This window comes from Hippoglossus hippoglossus, chromosome 5, assembly GCF_009819705.1.
Source record: "Hippoglossus hippoglossus isolate fHipHip1 chromosome 5, fHipHip1.pri, whole genome shotgun sequence".
Taxonomy (NCBI): domain Eukaryota; kingdom Metazoa; phylum Chordata; class Actinopteri; order Pleuronectiformes; family Pleuronectidae; genus Hippoglossus; species Hippoglossus hippoglossus.
The window spans coordinates 40,178-57,500 of NC_047155.1; the positions used below are offsets into that span (position 1 = coordinate 40,178).

Here is a 17,323-nt window from a genome sequence, read left to right on the forward strand (position 1 = left end):
ACAAACCTCTGGTGAAGAAGTGCTGACACACACGATGAAGACACAGACGAAGATGTGAAGAGAGTTTGTGGTGATCAGAGCTGACGACGGTGTCAGGTGATGTCAACATGATCACATGACCTCTGCAGCAGAGGTAACACGTCACTTCCTGTGCAGAAAACCTGCTGTTGTGTTGTTCAGCTGTGAAACACAAACTCTGAAAGAGTCATATCTGAAAATGGCTTTAGATACAAACGTAGATGCAGAAATTTAGACTTAGTTTTGAGGACTAACCCATTTTAAGTAACATCAGTTTAATGACTGCGTGTTCAGCTAATTGGAAATATTAATTGCAGGTTCGTTTGGACATAATTTACTTTCTTTTGTTTTAGAATCAATCATTCAGTTGGTGATGACTTGAACCAATGAGGAGTCAGAGACTGAACCATGTGATCCAAAAATTCAGTTTTATTCAACTTCTACAAAAACAAAGTGAGACAACGACATTAAACTGCGATGACATCACACTCAAGTTGTACTTCTACTTCCTGCTGATGAGTCACAGGAAGTCGTTTGATTGGCTGAGCCATTCTACGATGTCATCATACGAGGGGCGATGCTCATCGACATCAACTCTTGGAAAAGAAGTTTACAAGCGTACGGCATCCGCACCAGAGAGATCTGACCACGCCCACAAACAAAGAGGAAACATCAGACACAGTCAGCAGCAAAAACACCCGTTTAACTACGTGTTGTGATTGGTTATTGATCAGGCGTACCTGTGTCTTGTTGCGGCAGCCTCGACACTCGTACGTGTGCGTCCGTGTGTTGGCGATGGCCATCAGTCCACACAGATTACACACGTGGACTTGATACGGATCAGACGCCTCGAACAGACGCTCTTTGAGAAACTGAGCCGCTCCGTGAGCGATTTGACAATCACGCTCCATCTCCCCGAACCGCAGACCGCCATCACTGAGACAGACAAGTGAGAGACAGACAGCGGGTGAGACAGATAAACAGGTGAGACACAGAAGGACAGATGAGAGACAGACAGGTAACACAGACACAGACAGGTGACACAGACTGGTTCTGTATGTCTCACCGTGATCTTCCCTCCATCGGCTGCCTGTTGAGGATCTGGACGGGGCCCCGAGCCCTCGAGTGGATCTTGTCGTCCACCATGTGTTTGAGACGCTGATAATACGTCGGACCGATGAAGATCTGAGACGTGAGTTTCCTCCCGGTGAAGCCGTTATACAGAACCTGATCACAGATCAATAATCAGTCTCCTACCCTAGTAGGTTAGTTGCATCAGTGAGGTGATAAGTTAGATAAGTAGGTTAGTTATATTAGTTAGCAGGTAGACCGTCTCTTGTATTTTTAGAGCAGGTTCTAACATGGAAACAAGATTTGGTTTCACACGTGTTGAGATTCCTTCAGAAATATCCCAGCATGCACCGAGGCTGAGGTGGGGACCATAAACCTTTCTCTGGTAAATATTCCAAATATGATGAAGTTCAGATATCAGTGACATCACAGTGATGTCATCACGCTGACAGATGCAGGGTTGGTGTGTTCACGTTTAAACATGATTAATGTTGTGACCTCACGCTGACCTCATTTCCTCTCAGGTGGTATCCATATTCAGAGAGCAGGTTCGACACTTTCTGTACGTTCACGGCGTCGTTAAATGGCGTCGCGTCACCAATCTCACCCTTGTTTGCAGACACCTGAAACATGCCAAAAATAAATATGTTAATGACATGTAGGTCAATGTTTATACAAGTGTCACACGTGTAAATGTGACTCAATCAGCTGCAAGTCAGCAGAGAAGTTGGTGATAACCCACATCTTTCAAAATAAAAGCTTCTATTCTCTATTCGGACTTTTATAAGAGACATACTATAAACGTGTTACACTGGTCACGCAACAGTCATTAATTGTTACAAGTCATGATGATCAATACCTTGCCCTGCAAACACTCGATCAGATGGCCGACAGTCATTCTGGACGGGATGGCGTGAGGATTGATGATAATGTCAGGTGTGATTCCCTCACAGGTGAATGGCATGTCCTTCAAAACAAACATTAAAACTTTAGACTCAATTAAATCAGTCAGATAATCAATCAGCAGATTAGCTTCCTGTTTACCTCCTGTCTGTACTGGATCCCACAGGTTCCTTTCTGTCCGTGTCGGCTGGCAAACTTGTCTCCGATCTGAGGAATCCGGACAGAACGCACCTGCAGGAGATAAAGTCCGTCAGAGAAAACGTCAAGACTGACGTCATCACCATTCTGCTGGGTGTGTTCTGTCAGGTGTGTCACGTGTTCTGTCACATGTTCTGTCACATGTTCTGTCACGTGTTGTGTCAGGTGTTATCAGGTGTTGTGTCCCGTGTTGTGTCACGTGTTCCGTCAGGTGTTGTGTCACATGTTCTGTGAGGTGTTGTGCTGCGTCCCCTCACCCTGATCTTGCAGAACTTGTAGCCCTCCTGATTCAGGGTCACCATCACCTGGTCCACGATGCCTGTTTCGCTGGTTCTGAGAAAGGTGCTGCAGTCCCTCTTTGTGTAACGCCGATTGGTGCTGTCCAGCTCGTCGTCGTTTTCCGGCAGCGTCACCGTCTTACCGATGATCACGTCCTCACCGGACACACGAACGCCGGGTGCGATCAGCCCATCGTCATCCAGCTTGTCGTAGATGGCGTGCCTCATACCTGAATATGATTTCAACTTATTCTGAGTATGTGTTGTAACGTTAGCCCCGCCCACCACCAACAACAAACGCTTGTGACTGGACGTGTTTTCATCAGTTCTCACCCTGACAGGTTTCACGGGTCGGCTTCTCGAAGATTTCCTCCTGATCGAAACCTTTCTTTGACTCCTGCTCTTTGTAGGATCGATAGAAAACAGACCTGAAGGACAAAACAACAGCTTCAAACAAAGTGAGGACTCAACCGCTCTCAGTTGTGGTCTTAGCAACGGCAGAGCCTCACCTGAAGAAACCTCGGTCCACGGCTGACCTGTTCATGATCACAGAGTCCTCCTGGTTGTATCCTGTATACGATGCAATCGCCACGATGGAGTTGATACCTGAAAAACAGATTTCAGTCGGAGACGTAATGACCACCTCACTCTGACCTGTTACCTGAAAGACAAACTCACCTGGTCGGAGGTAAGAATTGAAACTTATCTAAAAGTTGATGTAAGAAGAAAAAACAGTTTTACAACTTTCACTGGAACATTTGGTAAAAAGAAATAAAGAATCTTTGAGTTCAGCGTCAGAGCTTCCCTAACCCTCTTAAGCTGTTTTCAGACTTGACCTCCAAAGTCAAAGGGAACTTTATTGTCATTCAGATGTTTCTCCCAGCTCCATGTGCAAATATAAAAGGCAAGTAACTTAACACAACACAAATACACATAATAGAAAAGACCTAAAGACAAACTAAGCCAGAAAATATTAAAAATTGCACATATAGGGTTAGGGTTCACAGAGGTTTCCTTTCACACATGAACAACGCAGCGGGAGATTGTCGGCTCACGCAGTTCAGTGCAGGTCTAAAAGCATCCTCATGTCCGTTAATCTTGAAACAGTCCGAATGATCAGGAGGAATCCCAAAGTGTTGGAAACAAAAAGAAGAGTACGTTTTACTAAATTCTCTCTTGCTCTCTCTAGAGCTGAAGGATTCAAATAACAATTATAATCATCATCATTAATAATATATGAACTGTTGCTGCTTTCATTAATAACATCTCTACATCTAAAAATATCTCTCTTATTGTTTCCATTATAACGAGTCAGAGCTAAAACCTGACGGTTACACAACGGTGCCTGCCCCCCCGCATTTTCTCTCAGTCGTCAGAGCTGCTCATTGTTTCTCTAATTTTAAGGGTATCGACCTTAATATGTAAAGCGTCCTGAGAAAATGTGTACTATGTTTGGCGCTATACAAATAAAATTGAATTGATACTGTACAGATGTGATTCCATACAGATGCCAACTAAGATACCTGCAGGAAGCTCTCTGAAGCGCAGGTACTCCATGGATCGGGTGGTGACCAGTGGTTTCTGAGGGTAGTACAACACGTGAGCCAGTGTGTCCATTCGTACGTGGAAGTTGGTGATGTAGACGCCCATGGCCTGTTTACCCATCGCAGACTGGTACGTGTTCCTGGGAGACTGAACAACAAAGAGTTTTCAGATGATCATCAACACGTCACAGGATCTTAAATCGAAAACCTTGCTCGCTCGTACCTGATTGTGGTCGGGGAAGGGAATGATGGAGGCACAAACTCCGAGGATCATGGACGGGTGAATCTCACAGTGAGTATAGGTGGAACAGTAGGCCACGCCCTTCTCCTGGAGGTCATCAGGGGTCATGGCGAGCATCACCGTCTCTTCCTCCAGAGTGTCAATGTACTCAACCACACCGCTCGCCACCAAGTCCTGCCAGCTGACCGTCACAACAACCGAAAATCAACGACCACTGCTCAGAACCAGGAAGTCTACAGGAGGCATCCTACACTGTCTCACCTGTAGTTGTTGTACTCCCTTTCCTTCAGTTGGTCGATGTGTCGTCTCTTCAGCAGCAGTTTTTGTTTCTCGACGATCAGCAGCGGCCGGCAGATTCGTCCGGCATCTGTGTATATTCTGATCTCACGTTCTCTGATGTCTCTGATCATCGACACCTGAAAGGTTTCGAACCCGGTAATGTCATCGATATGTGGGGCAGCTGACTTTACGTGTTCGTATCGGTTTCAAAGCAGGAGGGAGGCTCTGATTGATCAGGTGATCGAAAGATTAGATTATAGAGTGGTGTGGTATATGTTCTGGAGTATATTGTGGTGTGGTATATGTTATGGAGTGGTATGGTATGTTATGGGATATGGAGTGGCTCACCTCGGACACAATGATGTCCATCTGTCTGCGGAGTTTCCTCAGTGTGTTCATCAGCTGTTCAGGATCTTTGTGGATTCCGACCCAGCAGCCATTGACAAAGATCTTAGTGGCACTAAAACAATGAAAACACATGAAAAACAAATATGACTCTAAAGTTCAGTGTAACTGTAATCTAAATATAACTGATATTAGTCATTGACAGATAATCAATCTGGCAATGCACAAGTTCTTGTCGAAGTTTACGCTAACAGAAAAGAACTGAACATATTGTGGATGTTTCAGTAGAATACTGCCACCTGCAGGTCAGTTTGAGACATGAACTTCATTAGTAAACGAAAATCTAAAAACTAAAACAACAAATAAAGACTTTGAAGGAAAAATAGAACAGAACCTTTTTTCCATTGTTAGTATATGCTTCCTTAGTTTCTGATGAATAGTTTTAATTTTTGTGTAATTTTAATTAATTAACTAGTTATTTCTGAAAGATGTAAAATAAGAAACGGAGGTGACGGACTCTGCGATGGCGGCAGGTGAGATCTCCTCAAGGTTCTCCATACTCCACTCCTCCAGAAACTCCAGGATGGGAGACGGCTGAGAGCCCACAGAGATGTAGGCCATGAGGGCCAAGTTCTTCACCAGACCCACAGCGTGACCCTGAAACAGCGTGACCATCAAAACATTCGTCAACCTGATCATCAACACGTTCGCCTACGTGATCATCAATACACAAAAGGTTCGAAGTCGATACAGATAGCATGAAATTCCACAATTCTCGATACCACAGTCAAAATCTAAAACAAAACAATAAATCCCAGTTACTTCAAAACACGCTAATATATTAAAAACATTCGAACATACAAAAAACAACTGTACCTGTGGTTCTGTAACCTTCAAGTAATAAATAGAAAGAAAAGACTTAAAACAGAACAGTGGCAAGTAGGAAAATTACACACCTATTATCATCAGGTGGAGCTCAATGACTGACATTTCTAGAAATCAACTTGGTACCGAAGGACCGTGACATCCCTACTCGTCACCGTGACCAATATCTGAAGCTCAGGTGGAGTTTAGTTTGTAATCACCAATTTTACCTCTCGAGTTAAACTGGATTTTTGTGAGTCGTGTTTTTACCTCTGGCGTCTCGGCCGGACAAACCATCCCCCAAAGTGTGTTGTGTAGTTGTCGAGGTTTCGCCAGTTTTCCATCTCTGCCAATCGGAGAGTTGACTCGACGAAGGTGAGACAGAGTCGACGCAAAGGTCAAACGGTTCAACACCTACGAACCACAAATACACAACCTGAGGACGTGATCCAGTCTGAGAAAGACACACCTGTCACACTGAGCTGTTTAAATGTAAACTCTGCCACATCCTTGGATGATTAACGGAACCAGCTGTAGACGGGTGACCTCACCTGTGACACTCCAGCTCTGGCCTGATGAGCTTTCTTGACGTCGCCCCAGTTTCCAGTGGCGAGTGAATATTTGAGTCCGTCAGATATGATTCTGGTTTTAATGGCGAGTTCCAGGTTAAAGTCTTTTCCTCTGTCGATGAACTTCTGAGCGTAAATTCTGATTTCCTTCAACAGATTCTTAAACATCCTGAAAAAACAACACCAGGAAGTTATTGACGCTAATGAAAACACTACCAGCGCTAATAACACACTTACAACAACCTAACACTAACCACTAAGGATGTCACAATAGTCGATACTTTGGTACCAAGTCAATGCCGAAATTGTAAAATTGGCACATTTTGACAGTACCGTAGGTACCGTGCAATAGCGACCAGCTGCTGCGTCAGTATCAGATTCTACACACGTTGTAGGTCCAGCATTCATCCTTGTACGGTGACGTATTACTCTGCCCAGGTTGGTTTTTGGTGCTGTGTTCAGGTGCGGTTGCAAAACCAAGACATTACACAACAACCAAGCCAAAGGCTCCCGGAGTGCAGTTTATTTACTAAAGCAAAACGGGTTGTTCAATTTCTTAACATATTTTGAATGAATTACACCTGTAGCATTTAAAATGAATCATTGGTGTTGTGTTAAATTTAGGGGTAGGGCTAATCACCTGGAACCCAACCCTGAAGCAAATGCTTAATATTTATTAAAGAGCAGTTTTTGTTAACAGAGCTTCAGATTCAATTTTATTTATTGTTTTGGCTGTGTTGTTTGTTTTATTTAGGCTATTTCATTATTATTAATTCTACTTCAAATATCAGACCGACTATTCTCAAGAATTTGAATTCCTTCCTCTTCGAACGGTTATTATCATGCTATATTATTATCATTATATCAGTACTATGAAATGGTTAATATGATATAATTTATCACAATTATTTCTGGGGAAATGTGTTATTGTGACAGACCAACCTTAATATTTTTAATAAAACACCAAGTTAGAGGTTTCCTTGCAGTTTACAGCTTTAGTTCTCTGAGGATTTTTTCATATCCAAGCAAAATTGGTATTTTTCAATGAAATATCCTGAAGTGAATAAATATCGAGTCGAAAAGCGAATCGAAACCATGTGAATCAGAATCTAATTTATTTGGGAAGGGTAAGATACCAAGTCCTATTTATAGTTTTGTTGCCGCGGTATTGAATTGGGTATTGGGAATTTTGGAAATGTCATGGTATGGGTATCGACAATTTTTGATATGGTGACATCCCTACTGACATCACACTAACAATAATACAATACAATAATACAACACTAACAACACCCTTAAACTTACAATACATAAACACCAATAACACACTGATGATAATGACACACTAACAACACACTAAAAAGGCTAATAACACACCAGCAACATGCAAAAACTAACACACACCAAGACTAACACTAACATAGGTCATGACAGAAGAAGCCCCACCCTCTGAACAGAAACGCCAATAGAGGCCCAGCGAGGTCCAGCCTCTTGTTGCCATAGTGATCTCTGTCGTCTAGCTCCCGTCTGCCAAGAGCAGCGAGCAGCAACCTGTGGACCATGTACCTGAGAACACACACATGTACGCAGTTACACACACACACACGTACAATTAAAAACACAAATACATATACAAACACAAACAAACACATACAGACACACACACACAGACAATCACTCACACACACACACACACACACACACACACACACACAGACACACACGGACACTCACCCTAAGAAATACGCCTTCTTGGTCTCACAGAAGTCGCTGACGCCGACGTGCGGCAGCATCTCTTTCTGCAGAACTTCTCTTGCGTATTTGATTCGTCTCTCTTTCGTCACTCCGGGTTTCGCTCCTCTGGAACCAATAAAGTTCAACGCCACATTCTGCTCCTGGATCACAAACGCTTCATCGAGAGACGGCTTGACCTGGAAATACAGTGACATCATCGCTGACATCACAACTTAGCAGGCGCCACTTTGTTGACTGCCTGTTAACGGATCATGTCTCAATCAGTAATTGATCAATAAACCATAATCAAACTGACCATCTCCATCATCTCTGGGTCGTCAAAGTCGTAGATGATGTGTTCCAGGATGTCTCTGTCTGACACGAAGCCCAGCGCTCGAAACACGATAATGATGGGAACTTCCTGTCTGATGTACGGCAGCGTGGAAACGATCCTCTGACCGATGGCGCTCTTCTTCACTCCCTAAACGAGACGAGAAGTTCGTCAATAAGAAGATATTGATCTGATATTGATGGACGGATTGTCGGGACTCACCTGTCCTCCTCTCGCCATCATGCTGACCCAGATGGTGCTGGTAGGACGAGACGAGTTTTCCAAACACGAGCGACACTCGGCCGTGTACGCGTACTTCGAGTCCTTCTTGGCAAAGACGTACACTGTGTTGGTCGCCATCTTCTCCTGAGCAATCAGCACCTGAACAAAATAAGTACACATGTTTACATACAACACAACAAGTTCACAAGACTTACACACCACAACATGCACACATACAATGGTAAATGGTCTATTTATATAGATCTTTAAAGTACAGTTTTAAATTCACACACACATTCATACGGTGCATCTATGGGCAGCACTTTTTCAATGAGTTCGGCATTTGGGAGATACCGTTCCACTTACTTATCATTTTACTAATGTCTATTTTTAGATGCAACAGGTCACCGCTGGATTTGACAGCACATCAGGGTTCACTCTAAACTTTGACCCCCGACAATTCCTGAAATTCACTAAAGAGGGTCAGAGGCCACTGACCAACTTTCAGAGGGTTCAACATTCAGCTGTTAGATTAGCTTAGCATAAAGGCTGGAAACAGAGGAAAGCTACGTTAGCTTGGTGCAAGTCTGTGGATGATGTCACATGGTGAACTGTGGCGTCACAGCGTACCTTCTCGGAGCCATTGATGATGAAATACCCGCCGGGGTCGAGCGGACACTCGTTGAGCTCACACAGATCTCGATCCGTCAGACCACTCAGCAGGCAGTAGGTGGAGCGAAGCATGATGGGAATCTTTCCAATGAAAGTTTTCTGGTGTTGCGTCTGCAGCTGCTCCTCCCCCTCCTTTATTATGGTCTTTGTGATGTCCACATACAGAGGGGCGGAGTACCTGGGGGCAGTCACACACAGAACCTGTGACTCATGGTGATGGCGGTCAGTCCATGGATGACATTAATAACAGAATTATTTTTTTTAATGTGTAATTTATCAATTAATTCAATTTTAAATTGTTCTTTAATATTCAGGGTTGGGCCGGCAAGACCTACGTCAGGTTTCGTAGTCGGGCTTCATTGGGCATCATGGGAGACGGAGCGCCGTCTCTCTCCCAGTGCGTCGGCTTCGACAGGTAGATCTGCTCAAACTTCAGTAGGTAACGAGGCTGAAACAGAAAACGGGTCAGTGTGATGTCACAAGAGCTGTAATCATTTGACCACACTTCCTGTTCAGCCACCACTCACCGGCTCCTCCACCTCCCCCGATGTGTGCTGAGCTTCAGCCTGCAGGTCGATGGGCGGAGCATCCTCCACGATCCTCTGAACCGACATCTGGATGAACTCGTCGAAGGAATCCAACTGCTGCCGCACCAGACCCTTCTCGTCAAAATAAGAGCTGCAATAAAACAAAGAGGGTTTTCAAAATTAGAGCAGGAATCAGAGCGCCTCTTCAGATAAGAGCTGAAAGAAAGCAGAGGAGACATTTGTTGCCTTTAAACACTTTTTAACAAAACATTAATCAAACTGATGCGAGAATAAATCACTGCTGTCAACATTCGTGCTGTCTGATTTATTATTTTACTGATCTTTTATTTAATCATCTTCAAAACAAAAGTGTATTCTGTTTAATCGACAGTAGTTACAGACACCACACCTTTCAGAGTAAAAGCTCAATCTGTTATTACCTATCAATAATATTGATAATCAGAACAGGAGCGTTTACCTGATGACGATCCAACAAGCTTCCTGCCACAAATCCGGAGTGATTTCATCTTCATCTTCATCATATTGAGGATCTGACAAATAAACAGGAGGAAATATCACTGACCGATTTCTGCCATTTGTTGGAAGTGAAGATAATTTCTGCAAAGTAAATAGTTTAACGAACAACGTAACGAAGTAACTAGACAACAAGTAACTAGACAACAAGTAACTAGACAACAAGTAACTAGACAACAAGTAACTAGACAACAAGTAACTAGACAACAAGTAACTAGACAACAAGTAACTAGACAACAAAGGACCTATCAGAATCCGTTTAACGTCACAGTTTGTTTGAGTGAACTTTATCTTTTTTATTTAAACCTGTTTGTTTTGTGAATCCTTTATTAGCAGTTTGTAGCATGTTAGCATTTTTAGCTCAAACAAAGCACCGCACTTATAGCATTAGCTGTTGATAGCATCCGTCCATCTGTTTTCAGGCTAACCCTAGCTGCTAACCGCTAACTAACGAGAAGCTAACCGTTGTTTTCAAGTGAAACTCACCTTCGTCCTGATCGTACATGTTTTATATTAAAATTATCTGAATAAAACTCAGACTCAACGTTACGATCCACAGCGCGCCGCAGAAAATACACGTCACTTCCTCCTCCTTCTTCTTCTTCACTCGGTTTACCGGCGGGTCTTGAGCGCTATACCGCCGCCTGCTGTTCAAGAGTGTGTAACATCATTTACACATTTCCTCAAAATCTACCTCCAGCTGAGTAACGATGCATTATGGGTAAACTCGGCTGCGTCTACCTGTCTGTGTATGTGTCTGTGTCTGTGTCTGTCTGTGTCTACCTGTGTGTGTCTGTCTGTGTCTGTCTGTCTGTGTCTACCTGTGTGTGTCTGTCTGTGTCTGAGTCTGTGTCTGTTTATGTCTGTGTGTGTGTGTGTGTGTGTGTGTCTGTCTGTCTGTGTCTAAGTCTGTTTCTGTTTCTGTGTCTGTTTATGTCTGTCTACCTGTGTGTGTGTGTGTGTGTCTGTCTACCTGTCTGTGTCTACCTGTGTGTCTGTGTCTGTCTACCTGTGTCTGTCTGTCTGTCTGTCTGTGTCTACCTGTCTGTGTGTGTCTGTGTCTGTGTCTGATCTGTGTCTGTCTACCTGTGTCTGAGTCTGTGTCTGTCTGTGTCTGTGTCTGTCTGTGTCTGTGTGTGTGTCTGTCTACCTGTGTCTGAGTCTGTGTCTGTCTGAGTCTGTGTCTGTGTCTGTGTCTGTGTCTTGTGTCTGTCTGTGTCTGTGTCTGTGTCTTGTGTCTTGTGTTTGTCTGTGTCTGTGTCTGTGTCTGTCTACCTGTGTCTGAGTCTGTGTCTGTCTGTGTCTGTCTTGTGTCTTGTGTCTTGTGTCTGTGTCTTGTGTCTGTGTCTTGTGTCTGTCTGTGTCTGTGTCTGTCTACCTGTGTCTGAGTCTGTGTCTTGTGTCTTGTGTCTGTGTCTGTGTCTGTGTCTGTGTCTTGTGTCTTGTGTCTGTCTGTGTCTGTGTCTGTCTACCTGTGTCTGTGTCTGAGTCTGAGTCTGTGTCTGAGTCTGTGTCTGTGTCTGTGTCTGTGTCTTGTGTCTGAGTCTGTGTCTGTGTCTGTGTCTGTGTCTTGTGTCTTGTGTCTGTCTGTGTCTGTGTCTGTCTACCTGTGTCTGTGTCTGAGTCTGAGTCTGAGTCTGTGTCTGAGTCTGTGTCTGTGTCTGTGTCTGTGTCTGTGTCTTGTGTCTGAGTCTGAGTCTGTGTCTGTGTCTTGTGTCTGTGTCTGAGTCTGAGTCTGTGTCTGTGTCTTGTGTCTGTGTCTTGTGTCTTGTGTCTTGTGTCTTGTGTCTGAGTCTGTGTCTGTGTCTGTGTCTTGTGTCTTGTGTCTGTGTCTGTGTCTTGTGTCTGTGTATGTGTCTGTGTCTGTCTACCTGTGTCTGTGTCAGTCTGTGTCTGTGTCTGTGTCTTGTGTCTTGTGTCTTGTGTCTTGTGTCTGTGTCTTGTGTCTGTGTCTGTGTCTTGTGTCTTGTGTCTTGTGTCTGTCTGTGTCTGTGTCTGTCTACCTGTGTCTGAGTCTGTGTCTGTCTGTGTCTGTGTCTTGTGTCTTGTGTCTTGTGTCTTGTGTCTGTGTCTGTGTCAGTCTGAGTCTGTGTCTGTGTCTGTGTCTGTGTCTTGTGTCTGTGTCTGTGTCTTGTGTCTTGTGTCTTGTGTCTGTCTGTGTCTGTGTCTGTCTACCTGTGTCTATGTCTTGTGTCTGTGTCTGTGTCTTGTGTCTGTGTCTTGTGTCTGTGTCTGTGCCTTGTGTCTTGTGTCTGTGTCTGTGTCTGTGTCTGTGTCTTGTGTCTGTGTCTGTGTCTGTGTCTGTGTCTTGTGTCTTGTGTCTGTCTGTGTCTGTGTCTGTCTACCTGTGTCTGTGTCTTGTGTCTGTGTCTGTGTCTGTGTCTTGTGTCTGTGTCTTGTGTCTGTGTCTGTGTCTTGTGTCTTGTGTCTGTCTGTGTCTGTGTCTGTGTCTGTCTACCTGTGTCTGTGTCTGTGTCTTGTGTCTGTGTCTTGTGTCTGTGTCTGTGTCTGTGCCTTGTGTCTTGTGTCTGTGTCTTGTGTCTGTGTCTGTGTCTGTGTCTGTGTCTGTGTCTGTCTACCTGTGTCTTGTGTCTTGTGTCTGTGTCTTGTGTCTGTGTCTTGTGTCTGTGTCTGTGTCTTGTGTCTGTGTCTTGTGTCTGTGTCTGTGTCTGTGTCTGTGTCTGTCTACCTGTGTCTTGTGTCTGTGCCTTGTGTCTTGTGTCTGTGTCTGTGTCTGTGTCTACCAACACTGAACAAAAGACAACACCTGCCCTCTCTTCTCCAGTAGAAGCTAAACGAGCTCGTTTCACAAAGTTAAGAGACGGAGACGCACCAACCTCCTTGTTCTTTAACCTGAAGACGTCCGTGTCCCAGAGTAAACAGATGGTGTGTCTCCGCCTGACGGGGAACTGACCTCTGAACCCACCGAGATGAGGAGACACGCTGTGGCTTTCTGCACCGACCTGTTCCAGACCGGGACCTGGAAGCTGCTGCCGAGTGGAGCAGGTCGGACACGGGGACATTTCTTATGCTTCTAGATGAATAAAGCTCTGGTGGTTTTCTTTAAAGATCACAGCTGTGCCACTCAGCTCACGGAGAACGGGTTCCCCACAGAGGATGACTTCCTTCAGGTATCGCACAACGACATTTTAAACTTTAGATACAAAGACATTTTGAACCCTCTGTAAAACCAAAAGTATTTTATCAAAGCCAATCTGGCTAATTTGGCAATTTAATAATTCCTAACCCTGGTTGTAATAAGGCACCTACAAAAAGTGTTTGAACAGCCAGGAGCCCCACGTGACCCTTGGAGTTCTGAGCTCTGCGACACTATCTCACCTCCGTGGAGCTGTGACGAAGAGCAAGTGGATTCTGATGATGGGCTCATTAAATCGAGGGTGTTGGTCTGTGATTGGCTGTAATTGGGCAATTGTGAGTGATTAGTGGAAAGAATAAAACGGAGGCTCGGCTCCGCTGAAATGATTCGGCTATTAGAGACGAGTCATAAAGGAGGCTGTATTTACGTAACACACATGCGCTCGTGCATGCACGTGCACCTGCAAAGACAAATGTGCATTCAACTTCTTCCACACACACAGACTGTGTTCACAGACTCCCATGGAATACACACACATACTCTCTCTGTATATTCATATCACATTATTATTCAGCAGTCGCTCAGAAAGCTTCTGTCTGTGAGTTCCTCCATTACCCTGTAATTGTTTCAGGGCTGAGAGAAGAATAAGTGTGGGATGTAATTAAATCCGACCTTTCCCCAAAGCTGTCTAACCCTTCTTTGTAAGTGTGTGTGTTTCTGTGCAAATATTGTGCAGCATATTGCATATTAATGAACTAATAGTGTGTGTGTCCTCTACATCTAACACTTACATACTAAGAAATGTCATAACTACACAGAAACTGTAAAAACTCAAAGCCCTGAGGGACTAATGTTAAATCAACTGAAGCGACAAGTGAAGAAATCCAACACAGGAGAATCTGTGACACTGACACAAGCAGCGTCATGTTCACGACAGTGTGTGGATGCTTCTTCTCCATTTGCCAAAACCAGCGAAAAAAAGATGGTGGAGATTATTTACAGACTTTGAAAACCCCTGAAGTGACTCATGCAACATAAAGTCATGGACACAATATTAAAAATGTAATTATTATCAAACACATAAAGCTGTGGTTAGTAATTATGGAAAAGCAAGAGCAGGGTACACTTCGTGACGCGGCTGCTAACTTCTGACATGGTCTCTCTGCAGCGGTGGATGTCTTTCCAGCTGAAGACTCGTGAGAACATGGGCCGTGGGGATCAGTGACAGACACTTACCCCAGCCAATCATTTCCAGTTACTATAGACACCAGCTTTTTTTCCTCTTCTTTTTCTACGATTGATGCAACCTGGATGTGAAGAGGAATTCAACAAATAAGTTTGATAATGTCAGAAAACATTATCGAACAAAAGGGGGTAACTCAAAAGAGAGGAACTGTAACATCGGTACAGCCTTACTAAGCTTTCAGTGTTTGAAACAAATGGCAGGATGGAAAGATCATTTTCTACAGAAGGAAGCGATAGTGACAGAGCTGCAGTAGATTTGAGCTGAATGACTCTGCACTTTAATTGATCTCAGGAAACGAACTCTCGGGACTGAAGATACAAACATTATTATTATTTAGCTTCATTCAAATAGAAAGCAGAAATAAATGAAATAAAGCAGCTAATTGATGATCTGCTGCTCAGATCAGTAAAACCCATGTGGATTTAAGTGGTTACTCAGAGGTTTAAGGATTCATTTGTGTCTGTGTGAGGCATGTGTGTGTCTGTGTGTCAATAAACAATAAAGGTTCATCTCCTGCATGGATGTGCATGTAATGGGGGAGAGAGGAGATGGGGGGGCACACATGTGGCTTTTGAAATCACCATTGGCATGAGTACAAGATTGTTTCTGATTCAGAAAGGTAAAACTAAACAATGAGGGAAGAGGAAAGAATGAATAAGAGAGAATATGTGGCAAGTAACTCGTAATTAAAGAACACACTGAATCAGACCTTGAGCCGTTCAGGCCTCAAACGAAAACGGACCAATCTACATCATTTAGTATTACATGTCATTTAGCCGACGTTTTTATCCAAAGCGTTTGCCAATTAGTGCGTTCAACATCATTGAGGGGCCATTCGGGGTTCAGCATATAGCCTGAGGACACTGGGATTCGAACCACCGTTCTTCTGGTACTCTACCACTCAGCCACACCGCATGTCTTCTTTCAGTATATGACTTTGTGTGTCAAGACATATGACTGATAAAATACGTCTTGATTTGCTGACATAAAGGAAAAATATGAGGAAATATGAAATGCATTATGTGAAATGTTGGTTTGTATTCTGGTGACACTTCCACACACACTGAGTACATAGTGAGACAATCAGAGGCAGAGTGAGTCCTGACGCTGGGAGGTGGAACATCGCTGCTCCTGCTGAGTTTCCACACCTTACGTCTCTAAAGCTGGAGCGACGCTTTGATACAGGTGAGAAACCTGCAGCAGCGAGCGCCAGATTTTCTAAATCATTTATCAGTTATCGCTCAGAGAGACGTGTTTAGACTCTGCTGAAGACACAGTTTATCTCCTCATGTCATGAAATGAGAGTCACATCTAATCTACAGGAACTAACTGGGGAACGTTTGATAAGCCTGTGACCACCAGGCCACATATTTACTACAACTGCAGATGTGATAGAGCTGCAGTTCATCTGATTTCCATAAGGTTCAGATGAATAAGAGGTGATTCAGGGCTGTTGCTTCTGCCATAATTCCACTAACTCTGCACCTTACCATATTTGCACTCTTTTTTTTCTTTAGGTATATATATATATATATATATATATATACATTATTTTTTTGTTTTATTTTTGTGATATTCTATTCTATATTTATTTATTTTTAAATGTTTTTGCTAGTGTAATATTGTGAGCATTGCTAGAAGAGAGCCTGTGACCCGAGCATTTCATTGCCAGCGACTGCTTAATGTAATTGTTGTGCATATGACAATAAACTCTTGAATCTTGAATCTTGAATCTTGAATCTTGCACATAAATGTGGCGCAAAAGAAAATGTTGTCTGCTGGTGAAGTGAAATTATTATCAGATGAGAAGTGAGTGGATATTTTTGCTACATGAAGATGGAGAAGTCGTTAACTCAATATAAAGGTCAGAGACTGAATCAGTTATGAGCAGTTCGATGACTGGAATCTGCAAATTCAGCGTCAATAATAATACGAATAATATTATAAAATAATTCATAGATAAATGGCTTTAAATGTCAGGAAAAATAAGCTGGTACTGGGAAAAGCCCATTTTTAGCACAGCTGTTCTGTAAAGTCTCGTTACAGTTCATCCCCTCATCACCCTGTGTCAAACTGTCCTACTCCAAACCAGACTTCCAAATAACTACCCCCCCTAAGATGCACCTACCTTGTGTATATATGCATCCTGTACATTAATAATCCATAATTGTTCCAGCATCTTTGCATCATATGATTCACCACCTCATGTATATAAGTAACCTGTTCGTTAATGATCCATATTTGTTCGAGCATCGTCACTCTGCACCACTGCACTAATGTCCTCTGGTCACAATTAGTAGTCTTCTGTTTTTGATCCACTCTTGCACATCTTGTTTCCTGTTGCACTGCTGTTTATTTACAGTTTAACTCAATTTGCACATAGTAGTTGTTTATTTAGCTGGTTTCTTGTAGTCTGTTGTTAATGGTGTGTCTGTCTGTGTAAGTACATTGAGTGCAGTCAAATTCCTAGTTCCCTCCACGGTCACTGCACAGACTCTGACTGCAAATGACATCATCACCACAAGATGGCAGCGTTCGTATCCAAGATATTCTAACTTCATTTTTGTACAATTTGAGGAAGTGGCTACGCGTCATCATTTTTATTTACAGTCTATGGTTTATGATCTTAATATAAGATACATCTTCAGTA

General features: G+C 43.4%; 1 protein-coding gene across 1 annotated transcript; it reads right to left on the bottom strand.

The window, feature by feature from the left end:
* Positions 1-427: 427 nt before the first annotated feature.
* Positions 428-10,996, bottom strand: polr2b (polymerase (RNA) II (DNA directed) polypeptide B). The gene is made up of 25 exons (XM_034585091.1): positions 10,817-10,996; positions 10,275-10,347; positions 9,797-9,947; positions 9,605-9,717; positions 9,228-9,447; positions 8,598-8,756; positions 8,361-8,525; positions 8,045-8,241; positions 7,757-7,876; positions 6,293-6,479; positions 6,012-6,155; positions 5,395-5,534; positions 4,881-4,992; positions 4,515-4,669; positions 4,236-4,434; positions 3,992-4,160; positions 2,978-3,074; positions 2,802-2,896; positions 2,448-2,698; positions 2,134-2,223; positions 1,949-2,056; positions 1,599-1,712; positions 1,085-1,245; positions 759-954; positions 428-660 (listed from the first exon to the last, which is right to left on the bottom strand). Exons 1-25 carry the CDS (start codon positions 10,833-10,835, stop codon positions 571-573), a joined length of 3,525 nt encoding a protein of 1,174 aa, XP_034440982.1. The 5' UTR covers positions 10,836-10,996; the 3' UTR covers positions 428-570.
* Positions 10,997-17,323: the final 6,327 nt, after the last annotated feature.